This window comes from Calidris pugnax, unplaced genomic scaffold (assembly GCF_001431845.1).
Source record: "Calidris pugnax isolate Ruff unplaced genomic scaffold, ASM143184v1 scaffold184, whole genome shotgun sequence".
Taxonomy (NCBI): domain Eukaryota; kingdom Metazoa; phylum Chordata; class Aves; order Charadriiformes; family Scolopacidae; genus Calidris; species Calidris pugnax.
In genome coordinates, this window is record NW_015090935.1 from 470,930 (window position 1) to 487,324 (window position 16,395).

General features: G+C 47.9%; 1 protein-coding gene across 2 annotated transcripts in view; it reads left to right on the forward strand.

The window, feature by feature from the left end:
- Window positions 1-14,227, forward strand: part of COL6A3 (collagen, type VI, alpha 3) — a 77,361-nt gene extending 63,134 nt beyond the window's left edge. For both annotated transcript variants that reach the window (XM_014951716.1, XM_014951715.1), the window contains 7 exons: window positions 201-481; window positions 1,861-2,121; window positions 4,150-4,224; window positions 6,299-6,478; window positions 6,591-6,644; window positions 12,984-13,154; window positions 13,704-14,227. In XM_014951716.1, the coding sequence (XP_014807202.1) occupies window positions 201-481; window positions 1,861-2,121; window positions 4,150-4,224; window positions 6,299-6,478; window positions 6,591-6,644; window positions 12,984-13,154; window positions 13,704-13,744 (1,063 nt within the window). In that variant the 3' untranslated portion in view covers window positions 13,745-14,227. The remainder of the gene's footprint in view (window positions 1-200; window positions 482-1,860; window positions 2,122-4,149; window positions 4,225-6,298; window positions 6,479-6,590; window positions 6,645-12,983; window positions 13,155-13,703) is intronic.
- Window positions 14,228-16,395: the final 2,168 nt, after the last annotated feature.

Sequence of the window (16,395 nt, forward strand, 5' to 3'; positions counted from 1 at the left end):
AGATCATCTAGTCAAACTCCCCTGCTGAAGCAGGATTGCCTAGAGCTAGAGCATGTTGCCTAGAGCTAGAGCATGTGAGCATATTCAGGACCCACTGCAGAATATATCCTAATGTTTTCTGAACAGAGGTGAAGGCTTGTGTGACCATGACTCATTCATGGCTGAGGGAAGCTCTATCAGATGCTTTTGCTCTTGAACAGGTACGTGGCACCCAACGCGACCATAAGCCGGACCCTCAGCCCCAGCACCACAATCAGTGCCAGCATCAAGCCCATGGAGAGCACCAGCGCCCGTGCCAAAACCACCACTACCAGCACCACAGCCCAGACCAGAGTCACCAACCAGACCACAGCCAGCACCGTGGTCCAGGTGAACACCAGCACGCCGAACGCCCCGAGCACCACCACCCACACCAAAGCCACCGGCCGCACCACCGTGAGCACCACGGCCACCGCGGCGGGTGGCAGGAGAAGACAAGGTGGTAAGTGAAAAGGGACTAAGGGACATGGTGTAGGGGAGGACTTTGTAGAGTAGGGTAGATGGTTGGACTCGATGATCCCAAGGGTCTCTTCCAACCTCAATGATTCTATGAAAAGCACTCCCCAACGTGAGCCCTGCCTCTCACTTTGTACCACAGCATGGGTTGTGGCTTGTTTTCCTCCCCGAGAGGATTATTCCTTCTGGTTAATGTCACTAGGAGTCCAAATCTCACCCTTGCAGAAACAAGTATTTGGGTGCAAAACTGGAAATCTGCGCTGGGCTTCGTCAACCTTTCTCAACTCTGTTGAGAATTTTGTGCAAAACTGAGGCTTCCTCTAGGCAAAACACAAGCAGGACATCTAAACATGGATCAATTTGTCTTCTGCTGCCATTTCTCTTTCTCCTGTGGCCCATTTGCTTTCTACGTTCTCCTTGTAGCGTTACCCCTTGGCTAAGTTTCGCTATTTATGGTGATTCATACAATGGCATTGTTTGAATTCTCTGTCAGCTAATATAAACCGTTCAGTTCATCACTGAGTCAGTGTGGAGGCTTATTTGGGAATGCTAAAGCTTTCATGTCAGCACGGTTCATGTAAAGGAGTTTTCTGGGGAAAAAAGAAAAAAAAAAAAAAAAGTTTTTTGGGTTTTTCCAAGGGAGTGCAGGCAGCTCTGCACTAGCTGAACGAGTAACAAAGAATATGTGTCAAAACACAGGGATGCTTAATCAGTCAATGAATGCATGTCCCTGTGTAAATAGTAAATAAAAAGCAATCAGTAAATAATAAAAAATCAGTAAATAAAAGCAATCAGCTTTTGCAAGTTTAACAGTTTCATCAGTTTAAGGGGAACAAGCGTTTCTGGGTGTTTCTTGCTCCACTGCTGCTTCCAAGGTCTCACTCAATACTCTGCCATAGCAGGAAAACCTTTCCCTGGTCGCTGCTTTGACCCGTTTTAAGATTATGTTTGATCTTAAGCAGGCTTTGCTTGAAGATCAGCAGTTCAGTGAATCCATTACACCCTGGAGGAGGGTCTGACTGGACAGTTGTTGGGAAAGTTTTGCTGGGAATCAAGTTTCAAGTTGTGTAAATCTCTTTAACAAAAAAAATTGCTTTGACTTGTTAGATTGCAGCAGATTATTAGAAAATAAATAAATGGCTTGATGAATCATCTAGGCTGGGGGGAAAAAAAAAAGCCTCTCTCCCTGAAGTGCTCTGGGTTGGGCAGCTGAGACAGCAAAGTTGCAATACAGTTGGCTGCAGACAAATTTGTTTGCTGTGGACTGGGAAAGGAGCTCCTGCAGCAACGGAGACACTTTTCCCTGGAGACCTGTCCTCTTCAAGTCCTTGCTTCTTAGAGTTTCTCCTCATTTTTGCGTTGCAGCAAAGACCCACGATATCCAAATCACCGATGTCACCGAGAGCGGTGCCAGGCTGCGCTGGGCCAGCCCCGAGCCACACAACGCCTACGTTTTTGATATCACCATCACCTTAGCACACGACCACTCTCTTGTGCAGAAGCAAAACCTGACGGGCAATGAGCACGTCGTCCAAGGACTTAGAAGTGGACAGAAATACCTTGTCGTCATTACTGGCTACCACAAATCCCAGCCCAAGGTGACCTACACGGGGACATTCAGCACAAGTAAGTACCTCTTGAAGAAAACACAGAAACATTTATTTTTTCATAAAATGGGTGTGAAAAATGGAAAAAAACCAAACCTCAACGACATGTAAGGGATGAGGAATCAGTTGATACCAACAATCCCAGCCTTGGCAATGCTCAGTTGTGTCGCTGCGTGTTTGGCATCCTCTGGACCAGCAGCAGGACCCAGTTATGAAACCCTGCAAATGTGTTTCTTTGGCAAATGCAAGTTAACACTTTAGGGGTGTTAAATTGACACAGATTGCGGGAAAATTAAAGCCAGTCCCGGGGTGGGGGCTTAATCTTATTGTGCATGCAGGAGGCTTTGAATGGGTCTTGGTGGGGTCCAGCCGTCATTGCTGTAATTAATAAGAGTCAAACTGGTTTAACGCAGGGTAAATTGAGTCCAGCCTGATTGGAGAAACAGCTTTTATTGCTTATTTTGCAATTGTCATTTCCATAGCTGCCTATTTGCCGCGCATACTCCCCCAAAAATACATAACAAAGAGATTAAACAGAGGGTTTAGTCTTCTGAGGATCCAAGCTCCGTGTGTACAGACCACATGTAAACCTCATCAAACCCTTTGGCATGGCCAAAAGTTGCTATGTAAGACACAGTGATTTTTTTTTTATTATTTATTTATTTTTAATATAATTTGGCATAGAGGTGGTTTGGAGAAGTTTGTGCTGGTCCTGCCAGTGTTGCATCTGGCTCGTTCTGGCGCTGCAGAGCCAACTCCAGTGCCCACAGAGAGAGCCTTTCCCACTGGCATCAGTGGGTTTGGATCAGGTCTGAGGTCTCTTACCTTCGCAAGCCATAAATGTGGCCACAAAAATGTTGAGAAAAGACATCGATGTGTAGAAGTAACATTTTCATGTTGCTTACTTCAAGCTCTTGGTGTCCAGGGAAGCTACATTTCCCATAGAGTAAATCTCAGATGGGAATAAGTTGGGCAGCCAGCTACCTATGACCCCAAGATGTGACCTGGACACTGAGTAGGACTGTCCCCCTTACCCACACCCACCAGAGAAAAGCAATTCCAACCCTTCTTGTGGCTGCAGCCTCTTTCTGCCCTCCAGCCCCATAGAAAGTGAGCCACAGGTGCCCTTGGGCAAGGGGCATAACGCAATATGGTGGAGTCATGCAGGGCATGATGCAACGTGAACCACCTTTCCACCACAAAGGTTTTCTTCCCCCAGTGACAGTCCTCAACAACATAGCTCTCAGAGGGCTGTAATGGGAGGAGTGTGGTCAAGGAGAGGCAGGCAATGCATGGACAACCCTTGAGGGCTCCAGGGGAGCAAGAGAAGATCCATCATGGACTATTCATTCCCCTGGAGGATGCCATTAATTTTTTTCTGCTATCTCATAAGGCCAGAGGTGCCAAGCTAAACTAGCTACAGAAGGGCCACATTTGCTCCTCCAGAGCCCCTGCCCAGTCATGTGTTGTGGGGTGAGCAGGGGCCATCCAAAGCAGTTGTGTGGGGCCCTGGGGATGGTCCTTCACAGTCACCTCAGAGGAGGAACCTGAGTGCACAGCAGAGCTGGGGGGAGAGCAAGGCAAACCCCGTCCCGGCGTGGCTTTCCTTCACTGTCACCTCAGAGGAGGAATCTGAGCACACAGCAGAGCTAAACTAGCTACAGAAGGGCCACATTTGCTCCTCCAGAGCCCCTGCCCAGTCGTGTGTTGTGGGGTGAGCAGGGGCCATCCAAAGCAGTTGTGTGGGGCCCTGGGGATGGTCCTTCACAGTCACCTCAGAGGAGGAACCTGAGTGCACAGCAGAGCTGGGGGGAGAGCAAGGCAAACCCCGTCCCGGCGTGGCTGGGTGGTCATGGATTACTCATCCTGTCAGCTGCCTCCAATAAACATTTCTGAAATCTGTGTGCTGGGGTAAACAGATCCAGGCCTGACTTGTGTGTGTCCCCTGTGCTGGAGCTGGGGCCAGTTTGGTTTGTTTATGGCCGCACTGAGGATGCCGCTGTGGATCCCCTTCCCCTTGGCTGAACTCACTTCTTCTTTCCTCCAGAGATGCCGGCCCAGCCCAAGGTGTCCCTGGCCAACATGATGCTCAACACTGAGCCCCTGGAAGGGCCCGAGGGTGGTGAGTATGGTCGATGGTTGGGAGTGCTGGGCTGGGGGGTTCTGCCAGGACCCTCACCAAGAGCCTGACTGTTTGTGGTTTTGGTCTTCTCTTTGCCTTCTCCCAAACCCGGCCTTTCTTATAGCCCTGCTAGGACCAAAGGATCTGGGAGCCCTTTGCTTGGCAGAGCCAGCAGATTGTGCGCTAGATGATAGCCTCCTCCATGCAGACCTGAGCCCTGTATTGGGGTCTCTGCTCCACGCTTGATCCAGAGCTCCCTGAAGTTGTGGTTGTCCTTCTTGGGGGACTTAAACCAGGCCCTGTTTCCAGTGCAAGGATGGTAGACCTCCAGGGACAGGCTGTGCTCCATGGCCTCCCTGGCACGCGTAGGTGCAGGTGTGGATGCAGAACATCACCTGATGCTTGTTCACCCTCTTGCTCCTCACTTGGGGCAAAGAATAGGTCTCAGGTCCTTTGTTTAACATTTGGCTCTCAACAAGGGCTTGACCAACAGCCAGGGGTTGCAAGGGAGTCGGTGTCAGACATTTGCACAATTGGTAGCCTCCCTCTAGTTTAACCCATCTCTGCCACCAGTGATGTGTGTAGCAAACTGCTAAATGAGCAAGCTGTCAAATCCTACTGTTGTTAATCCTGTTAACCTGTGTTCATAACCCATAATTACCATAGCTGTTAATATGTCATCTCATTGCCTTTGTTGACATCAAGTTCATTATATTGGCGCCATTACACTCAGTTGTACCTCACGTGCCAGGCTGCAACCCTTCTTCCACAGGTCTGGAAGGTCTCTCAGTCTTCATAAAGCTCTCTTGCTGGCACCCACTGTGCATCTGGCATCCAAAACTCATCCCTGAATCTTCACTCTTTTGGGTTTTTTTTTAAGCCTTTGCTTTTTCTATAGCTGACTTTCTTCCTGAGGAGATTCCAGAGCATGGGGAGATGCTGGCTGAAGGCACTGAGCAGCAGCAAGAGTTGTAAAGCTGCTTTTGGGGTCTGGCTGCTTGCGTTGAAAGGGACGAGCATGGACCTCATGCCTGGGTGGTGGTACCACTGGAGCTTGCTGGGCTATGGGCTGGTGCTGGGCTGGGACCATATCATTTCTGCCTTGCTGCATGCCCCATCATCCCATCCTTTTCCCATGTGTTCCCACTCGTTTGGTCCTTCTCCCTGGCTCAGGCATCATCTCCAAAGCCTTAGGTAGGTCAGTCTGCCCAAGGGAAAGGGATGTTCTGCGTGCTCGCTCTGGGCGCCGATGCAGACCTCAGCCTTAGCTCCTCTTGTTGACCCACTTGCAGCAAACGTGGCTGCCTGAGGATTTATGGCAGCAGCAATTTGGGGGGAACATTCCCTGAGAATGTCAATCTGGTTTTTTCAAGGGGCTAAAGACATTAAACAGGGATTTGGGATTTGGGTGCGGTAGCTTAGCTGCATTTTCTCCGTGCAACAGGAGACCTACGTGTAAATCTTGGGATGGACCTCAAAGGAGACACTAAACAGGGATTTGGGATTTTGGAGAGGTAGCTTAGCTGCGTTTTCTCCGTGCAACAGGAGACCCACGTGTAAATCTTGGGATGGACCTCAAAGGAAGCCCCAAATTCTGCCTTCCTTATACAGGCAAAGCAGCTGCTAGCACGGATGGCCTGTCTTTGCTAATAAAAACTCTGGGATTTGGACCTAAATTATCATTTCTAGGCAGGAAAGGAACGTATGTTTAAATCCTCATCAAGCTTTAAAAATCTACCGGGTCCGGCCTGACTTTAGAGATAAAATAAACACACTTAAGGTTTAAAAGTTACTGCCAAGACCAATAACTTTGAAAATAGATGGGGGAGTTGTGTGAGGGCCTGGTCCTGCATGCCCCAGCGGGAAGTAAGGGGGTCCCACCACCTTGGTCCAGGGACTTGGGTGTGCAAAGAAATTAAGAGTGGGGAGAGGCAAGCTCCAGGTTTGCATTCAGCAAGAGAAATGATGTGACAAGGAAATGCCACCGGTCCTCTACTGGGCTTTTTTTTTTGGCTTTTCTTTTAAATCTCTTTGCTTTTTCAGCTTTTAACCCTTTGCACCTTTTGACATGCAGATTGGCCAGACCCTTGCTTGCTGGACTTTGACATGGGCATGCAGTGCAAGGACTATCAGATTGTGTGGTTCTTTGACTACAAAAACAAGATCTGCAGCCAGGGTTGGTATGGTGGCTGTGGTGGTAATGCCAATAGATTTGAGGCCGAAGCTGAGTGCCTTAGCAAATGCTTAAAACCATGTAAGTACCACAGGGGGATTAATCCTTTTGTATTTTATCATATTGTCAAATAATGTTCGGATCGGAGAGAAAGCATCATTTAAAATCCAAACCCACGCACTTTTTCCTCCAGCAGCAGCTGAGAAAGCCATGCAGCAGCCACCCCTTGAGAAAAGATTATCGTCAGGTAACACTCAAAAAAATAAAAAATAAAAATCACAAACCAAAGCAAATCCACTATTTCACCTTGACCATTTGATAGCATGCCTCCCAGCTTGTCCAATACGAGATCACCAGCAGCAGGTTTTCATTTTCTCCTTGACATCTACCATCTCCTTGACATCCTACCATCTGTTTTGCATGAGCAAGTCACCTCGCATGTGTGTTGTCACACCAAGATGTTTGCACAACCTGAGTGTGAATCAAACCTATCCCACAGTGGATTTGGTGAGGAGTGTGGGGTTGCTGAAGTGGAGCGTGGCATGGTCCCAAAGCGGGTTTCTGTTGTCACTGCATGACTAACCAAACGCCACCACTCATCGGCGTGTCTTCACTGGGGTGTAAAGGATTGCAAACGTTTCACTGCTTGTAACAAAAACACTCGATGGAAAATTACGCCACGGGGCTTGGGTCTTGCCTGTGTAGATGTTTTCCTTTTGCACTGAAAGATAAAAATCAAAGGTGAAGGAGAAGAGCGATGACCTTCTCTCCTCAAGATTAAGGGGTTGCGTTTGCAAACCTCTTCGAGACCTGGGAAGGAAGTAGAGACTTGCAATTGCCTGTCTTCGCTCAGCAAGGGGTTGGGATGGGAACCTGAGCCCAGCAAAGCCTTGCTGTCACAGCAGCCTCCCCCTTCTGGTGGTGTTTCGGGGTCCTTTGCAGAGATGGGAGGGAAACCTAGGAGTGAAGCAAGCTCTGGTACCTAATTGTAGGGTTTTAACCCTTGGGGGGGGCACAACAGGGTTTGAAAAGGCAAAGGAAGGACCCCCCCCAACCCATTTGATTTTCTTAGGTGTAGAGACTTGCAATTGCCTGTCTTGGCTCAGCAAGGGGTTGGGATGGGATCCTGAGCCCAGCAAAGCCTTGCTGTCATAGCAGCCTCCCATTTTTGGTGGTGTTTCAGGGTCCTTTGCAGAGATGGGAGGGAAACCTAGGAGCCAAGCAAGCTCTGGTACCTAATTGTAGGGTTTTAACCCTTGGGGGGGGCACGACAGGGTTTGAAAAGGCAAATTAAGGACACCCCCCAACCCATTAGATTTTCTTAGGTGTATTTTAGGCTCCTTAAATCAGACTTGGGAATTTTTTGTCACTGGCAGTGGTGCAGCCTGAGTCCAGCTGTGGGTGCTCCTGCAGAAACACGCAGGGATGAGGCCACCACCGGCCATGGAGATGCCTGGGGTGGCAGCTGGTTGCAAAAGGATATTACAAGGTGCTTCTGGGCTGCAAAAGAGCATCGTGGACAAAGATCCGTTGGTTGTAGTTGGAGGACTTTTCAAGCAGAGGAGGCAGTGCATGGCTTGTGGCTTCAGTCTAGACCAGGATTTCATCCTATTTTAGGCTCCTTAAATCAGACTTGGGAATTTTTTGTCACTGGCAGTGGTGCAGCCTGAGTCCAGCTGTGGGTGCCCCTGCAGAAACACGCAGGGATGAGGCCACCACCGGCCATGGAGATGCCTGGGGTGGCAGCTGGTTGCAAAAGGATATTACAAGGTGCTTCTGGGCTGCAAAAGAGCATCGTGGACAAAGATCCGTTGGTTGTAGTTGGAGGACTTTTCAAGCAGAGGAGGCAGTGCATGGCTTGTGGCTTCAGTCTAGACCAGGATTTCATCCTCCCAAAGCAGGGAAGCCTTCCTGATGTGATTTTTTTTTTTTTTTTTTTTTGATCTCTCCACTGGTTTGCACCCAAGAAGATCTTCAGCATTTCCATCTATTGTTAGTCCACTGAACTGTCTGCCTGCCAACCTATGCACTGACATAAAACATATGCAAGCAGTGAAGCACTGTTTGGTAAGCAAATGCTCCTTATCTCTGCCAGACTCTCTTATTTAGTGGTAAAAACAGTCTAACAGAGATTCTGTTGGAGTAAGGCATTTCAAGTTTTAGGACCCCGTCCTCTTAAAGCTAATGTTTAACTACCTATAAAATCAATGGAGAAAAGCAGATGTCATTGACAGACTCCTGAGAGGTATTTGTTCAGTATTGTAACTTCGAGTTCAGAAACGAATGACGTTATCCTGGGAGAAAAAGTATATGATTAATGAATTATTACTCTGGAGGGCACGTGTTTCTGCTAGCCTCATCCCATAGACCAGCCCCTTCTGATCATCGTCACATGCCTTGATGATGTTTCCAGCAACTGTTGTTGAGGCTAAAGTGATATTTCATGAACTTGGCGCTGTTCTGCCCTGGGCAGATAGTCAAGAAAAGCAACTGAGGGGCCCTGGAGGGATGCTTGTGTCTCTGCCTGCCCTGCTAGGGTCTCCTGCTCTATTCACCACTTTATTCTCTTTTCTTTTTTCTGCAAAACCAGAGGTTGGGTCCACCATGGAAAAAGAGGCACAGGAGCTCACTTGCAGCTCAGCTTGTGAAACGCTGGGTGTTGAGTTGGGCTCTCAGCTTCAGCCCTGGAGCCAGGTGCAAGACTGAGAAATGAGTTGGTCTCCACAACCTCAGGGCTTTCTGGGTGCAAAAAACGTGCTCCAGACCCACCTCCCATTTGAAGCCTTTTAGATGCTGTGATAACCTCTAATTGTTGAATTTTAAAATGGATATTTATCTATTTATTTATTTATCTACCATGACAAAATTAACTGTAAGTGCAACTGTGGAGCCCAGGTACGTTTTCTCCACAGAATGAATTTAAAATCTGGCTTGTGGTGGCTGTCCCCATCTTTTGATGCCTTTTGATGCTTGTCAGAGCCAGCCACGGCCTAAGACCTATTTTAGCTCCCTAGTTCTTGCTCTCTATCGATTCTTGGATAAGCTTAGAAATTTTTGGATGAGCTTCTGTTTCATTTGTTGTGGTTTGGGCTTGGGGTTTTTGGTGGGGGGGGTGTTCTCATTAAAATGCCACCCAGTGGTTCAGCAGGAGGAGTTACTAGATGGTGCTTGACGGTGCTCCGAAGCTGGGTTGTGGCACAATCACCCCGTGGTGTGAATATTAGGGCAGGAAAATTGAAGGTTACACGATTTGAGTGAATTTTCAGCAGCTTTGCTGAATCCAGACCTGGCTCTAAAGCGGTGGCTGGATTTCCCTGTGCACCAGCTGATCCTGAGGGCACCTTCCACTCTCAAAGGGGAGGAACAGGGCTAAAAGCTGGGCTGCCTGTACCCCTGCTGCAGTGAAAAAATGATTGGATTCCTGAAAGGGTTTGGGGTAATCATTCTTGTAGTCTTATCTGCTGGCTTTCAGTCTTTTGGAAGGCAGGAAAGAAGGGAGAACTTTGGTCTTTGGAAAAAAAAAATAATCTGAATAATAAAAGGCAAAAGGCCTGCCAAATACATAGGGAAGCTTTGGGCTGTAGGAGCCAAAGAACAAAGCTGAATTGGCAGGTCAATATTGATTTCAAATTCCAAGGAGAAATGGAGATTAAAAGAGAAATCCTGCTTGAAAACATTGCATTTAGAACAGGACGATGGGCAAGAGCATCTCCTTGGATGTCTCCTCACTCGGAAGGAACATAGTCCCAGCTTCCCCTGTCTGAACAGAAACCCCACTGCCCCAAATAAACCACCCAATCCCCGTCATGACTCCAGCGTGGACCACTTGAGTTTGACCCCTTGGACCACAGCGTTGTTCTACCAGCGATCTGTTCCAGCGCTCACGGCACGGAGGGAAAAATGCAATTAAAATGAGCTGGCAGAAAGGGTTTAGATGTTTGGCAGGGTCCGCCCAGAAGCATGCCTGAAGTTGGTCTGGGCATTTCCATTTTCCCCCAGGAGCATCCCAGCCTTTGCTGCAGCATTCCTGGGCCCTGGGTGGCCGCCAGCATCAGGGGCAATTTCCTTTAAACCCGCTGCCAGGGTTTTCTTATTGCCTAAGGTCGGTTGCCAGACCTACTTTCTCGTTGGGATAACCTGCACCCTTCTTCCCCTCAAAATTTTAGAAGGGTTTAGTTTGCCTTTGGTCCCACCAGACCCCAGAGGAGCTTGCTGGCAGATGCACCTTCAAGCTGGAGGGGAACAGATTTAGACTGGAGATGAGGAGAGGGTTCTTCACTGGGAGGGTGGTGGAGCACTGGAACAGGTTGCCCAGGGAGGTGGTTGAGGCCCCTTCCCTGGAGATATTCAAGGAGAGGCTCGACGAGGCCCTGGGCAACCTGGTCTAGTTGGGGGTGTCCCTGCTGACTGCGGGGAGGTCGGACTAGATGGCCTTTGGAGGTCCCTTCCGGCCTGGGCAACTCTATGATATATTCACCCTATAGCTATGTATTCATTTATGTGCTCATTCCTGGGTATGTTGGGACTCCGTTTCCAGTAGAATAGAGACCTGGGAAGATGTCTCAATTAGCAGTTGATTGCTCTTTCTTGGGACAGGCAGATTATATTCATCCTATAGCTATGTATTCATTTATGTGTTCATTCCTGGGTATGTTGGGACTCTGTTTCCAGTAGAACAGAGACCTGGGAAGATCTCTCAATTAGCGGTTGATTGCTCTTTCTTGGGACAGGCAGATTTATAGAAAAGTGAATATGAAATTATTTTTTTACCAGCATCGAGCTCTCGATCTCACAAAATCCTGCTTTCACATCAGCAGTCTGAGGATCACAGCTTCAGTTCAGGCACCTTCACTCTTAGGAAAGCGCAGTTTCTGGGGGACCTGAGTGATTTGGAAAGGGGGCTCCAGAAGGCTTGAGGCTGTTTTTAGGCAAGTACTTTAAGTAGCTTGATTTCTGGCACCGCGTTTACAAAAGGCATGATCGGGAAGACTAGATTATCAGAAGGTAACTTCCAGACCTGAATTTCCCCAGCAGTCACTGCTGATGTACTCTGTATATATTGATTTATCTTCTTTGTATTTGGAATAAACCCAACTTTTTTAATTGAAAAAAAAAAAAAAACCACCAAACAAACAGGCATCTTTATATTTGGAATAAAATCAACTTTTTAAATTGAAAAAAACCACCAAACTAAGAGGTCCGGGTTGCAGATACCCCTCTAGTCAGAGGAACCCCACACTTTGCCCATCTGGCTCCCCCCCCATCCCCATTCATTTTTTGGTGCTGGCTGTTTTACTGATACTCCTTTGACTGATGACTTATGAATTTTATGCACGCCCAAGGCTGGACACCAGCACCTTGAAGCCATGCTGTGGGTAAGTGGAAGCAGTGACTGTGACATCAGAAATTTTTGGGGTCTTCTCGACTCAGGAACATGGTAAGAAGGCTTTCCAGGATAAACCATGATGGCTGAGGATGCTGCTGTGCTGAGCACACATCCCCCTGTGTGCAGGGGATGCGTAGTTTGTGACTTGATGTCAGGGTGTTTTCTTTTTTTACTTTATTTTTTAAAATGTATTTGACAATTTCATTGTAACACATCCAAATGCTTGGCTATTTTGTTCTCTGCTTACCCAGCAAGAGACGCAGAACGTCACCAGGCGGTGTGTGGTAGGTCCAGGAGCATCTTCACATAGAAAATTTCTCTTTTCAAGGGAAGAGAGTGTTTTTAGTGGGAAAAGGATGCTACAAATACTTTTTCCCTTGCAGCCCAGCCAGTCCACTCCCAGTTCTGAGACCTGCCAACTCATTGGCAGCACAAGTCTTATGAGGAGAGGCTGAGGGAGCTGGGGTTATTCAGCCTGGAGAAGAGGAGGCTGAGGGGAGACCTTATTGCTCTCTCCAACTCCCTGAAAGGAGGGTGTAGAGAGGTGGGGGTCGGTCTCTTCTCCCAAGTCACAGGTGACAGGACAAGAGGAAATGGCCTCAGGTTGCGCCAGGGGAGGTTCAGGCTGGATATTAGGAAAATTTTTTTCACTGAAAGGGTCATCAGCCATTGGAATGGGCTGCCCAGGGAGGTGGTTGAGGCACCATCCCTGGAGGTGTTCAAAAGACAGGTTGATGAAGTGCTGGGAGGTATGGTTTAGTGATGGTGATGCTTCTTGTTTGTTGTGTGGGTGTCTATTTTTGTCAGTGAGGTTGACGGTTGGACAAGATGATCTTTAAGGTCCCTTCGAACCTAGAAGATTCTGTGATTTCCTGCAAATCCAGGGGATTTGCAGACAACTGCTGCTGTGCAGCACTCTTCCTTCTATTCAGCATCACTCCGTGGATGCACGACAGCAACCTGGCCAAGGGCCTGCTGGCTCAGGGCTGGTGACCTCCAAAGAAAGACCTTCTCTTTGCAAACTAAGAGATGGCATTTAGTCACAGGAGACGTGTGAAGTCTATGCTGTGGTTGCCCTTTCTACTCTTGCATGCCAGCCCTGCTTGCAGGCGTTTCCCTGCCCTGCAAATACATTCAGAGAGGCTGTATTTACCCGGGAGTGCTGTTGTTGACTCTTTTTGCTCTTGCTTTTATCCGCAGTCACGGATATCTGCCGGCTGCAAAAAGACGAGGGGACCTGCAGGAACTTTGTGCTGAAATGGTACTACGACCCCGAGACCAAGAGCTGTGCCCGGTTCTGGTACGGCGGCTGCGGAGGCAACGAGAACAGATTTAACACGCAGAAAGAGTGCGAAAAAGTTTGCATCCCTGGTAAGCAACGTATGCGTGGCTGGAGAGGAGACAGCCAGGTCCCTGGCGTTTCCAGTTTGGTGCATGGCTGTAGTGAGCTTGCTTGTGGTGCTCTGGGCTCCATAAAAGTCATAGGATCATAGAATGGTTGGAGTTGGACCTTAAAGATCACGGAGTTCCAACCCCCCTGCCCTGGGCAGGGACACCTCCCACCACACCAGGTTGCTCCAAGCCCCATCCAGCCTGGCCTTGAACCCCTCCAGGGATGGGGCAGCCACAGCTTCTCTGGGCAACCTGTTCCAGTGCCTCACCACCCTCACAGCAAAGAATTTCTTCCTGGTATCCAATCTAAATCTCAGTTTAAAACTGTCACCCCTTGTCCCGTCAAGTCCTGGCAATGAACTCCATTCACCCTCCCTCAATATCCTGCGTGGTTTTCCATGCATGGAATAACTTCATTTATTTTTTTATCATTTTTTTCTCCATCAAACCTTTTCAGGTAACATCAATGTGGAATAACTTCATTTATTTTTTTATCTTTTTTTTTTTCTCTCCATCAAACCTTTTCAGGTAACATCAATCCTGGTGTTGTGACAACGATAGGAACATAGAGCCGGCCACCGGTCAACACATACCTCTGAGACAGTCAGGAGCATCAGCCATCGCCACCTTACTACCCCTATAGAAGCTAAGGGTATAGACTACCTTGCACTGTACTATTTCATGCTTTTAACTTCCGAGCAAACCTCGAAGAAGGCATTTTGCTGCATGACCTATCAATATGGTGCTAAAACTGTGGACTGAGTGCTACATGTGTCTGGGTTATATTGTATAGCTTCAACATTACCGAATATTTACCTAATTGCAGATTGCTAGCGTCTCTCACCGTGTCTCTAAATTACCCTTCCTTTACGATTCCGGCAGTCTGCCTATCTAAGGCACCATAAAAATGAGACCAAAAAAAACCAACAAAAAAAAAAAATCATAATAATTTCACTGCAACTGTTACATGCTTGCTTTTATCATTTTCATAACTGAGCATAACTTTACAGGGGAAGCCTTCGCGTAAGAGAGTAGCTAATTCTGATAAACAAGTGGTTCAATTTTTCACTCTTCCTTTTTTTTTATTTTTTTCTCCTTTCGCTGTATTAGATTTCCAACTAGATCTCTTGTATGCGTTTTTTTTTTTTTTTTTTAACATATGTGGCCAACCAAACTAGCAAAGAGAAGGAAACAAGGTTTCCGAACGCAAATGCACTGCTGGGACCAAGGCCTCAGTTAACAAATTTTTAAATTGTGGTGTAGGATGCCTCTGGCGTTCTTCTGATGTTGTATGTTTTATAAATTACAAAGCAAAGCAATTTTGGGGGTTGGGGGGGGTGGCGGCAGGTGGGAGGGCGATTTTATTTTTATTGTGGATTCTGTGTCAGGAAGTCTATACAAAGAACTTTTAAATAAAAAGTCTAATGGAGGTTTTGAGAAACTCATGGTTTTGTCTGTGTAACAGCTACGGTTGACATCAGTGGAGTGATTTTTCCAGGGTCTGGAAACCATTAATTTGGAGGGAAATCCCAGTGGCCCTTAAAGGGAAGATGGACGTAGTATGGATATTCAGGGTGACATCACTGAGATGCTGCTGCTAACCCAGCATTTTCCAGCTTAGAAGAAGGTGGAAACTGGGGTGTCTCAGGAGACGGTGGTGAAACCTCCATCCTGGATGAATTTAAACTCAGGAGGATATGGCCGTGAGCAACCTGTCCTCAGCTGGCCCTGCTTTGAGCAGGGTGGTGGACCAGAGGCATCTAGAGGTCCCTTCCAACCTGCACGACTTAATGACCCCATGACCATTTTCAGGTGTCTCCTTTGCTGCCCATAGCCATGATGATTGTTACCCCAGGGTACTCCTGTGCCTGTCAGGGCTCACCCCAGCAAGCTTAAATTTACAGAAACAACGGACTTTTCCATGCCCCTCCAAAAGGACAATGCAGATGAACTCTACCCGTGCTCCCCAGGGCAGCTCTGGGTTGTGGGGCAGAAGTCCTAAATTTCCCCAAGCCTCAGCTGTGGTCTGCAGGCAGGGGTTGATAAGATGTCCCATGGCCCAGTGGAGATGCTCAGAAGGGAGAGGTGAGCCTTGTGGGCACATACCATGGATGGGGCAGCTGAGTGTCAAAACCACAGCAGGTCTGCAGGGGAGAGGGCATTTACTCACTTCTGGAGAACAGGGTTGCATTGATTAAATCTTGGAAAGGAGACCAAGGTTACAATTTAAAGCTTACCCAGTGTCTTCCTCCATGGGTCGAGGGGGAACTGTCACAAGGAGAAGGTGACCTGGTCCTCACCTGCCCCACACTTTGAGGTGCTACTTTCTGAAGCACTTCAGGTGGGTCTTTGAGGACCACAACACGAGACGCTCCATATATGCTGTACATGATGCCTTTGAAAGCAGCCCTCCCAACAGGATTTGCCTTCCATAACACCATTTACAAGACTAAAAAAAGCTGGCAAGACACCTCAGTTTCCGCGTTTGTTGCTCCACAGGGTTCCAAGAGGTTCACCTTGACTTGTCCACCTGCAGATTCCTCGTGGCAAGTAGGGCAGCAAGTAGGGCTGCTCTAGGTTTTGTCCCTGTGGGGATTTACATTTTTAGGTGTCCCAGATTTTATGCCATGCCCAGGACGTGGGGCAACCTGGCTCCCAAAATTTCTTGTCGGTACCAAGTCATTTGCTCAGGGCTTGGTGATGGCTGGGACGTTGCTCCACTGGGGATGGCTAAGCCCTGGCAGCTGTGCTGTATATTTGGCACCTTCCCTGAGCACAACACAAGGGCTTCATTAAAAAAAAGAGGGTAATGGGTAACTCTTATGTATTTATTACTGTTGGTACCAAATCGTTTGCTCAGGGCTTGGTGATGGCTGGGACGTTGCTCCACTGGGGATAGGTAAGCCCTGGCAGCTGTGCTGTATATTTGGCACCTTCCCTGAGCACAACACAAGGGCTTCATTAAAAAAAAGAGGGTAATGGGTAACTCTTATGTATTTATTTATATATTTATTATTATTCTAATTGGCTCTAGCAGTGGCTGCACCCAGCTGTGGCTTCTCTGGAGGACAGAGCAGCCTGCCCTGGATTTCACTGTGCACAAAGACATGCTGAAGATCACTCCCCTCCAATTTTTTGCTCTCACAGGGCAAAAATTCCTTTGAGTAAAAGTTGCAACTGGGTTAAAGCCACCCACAAACCCTCCTTCCTTCCCACCCCT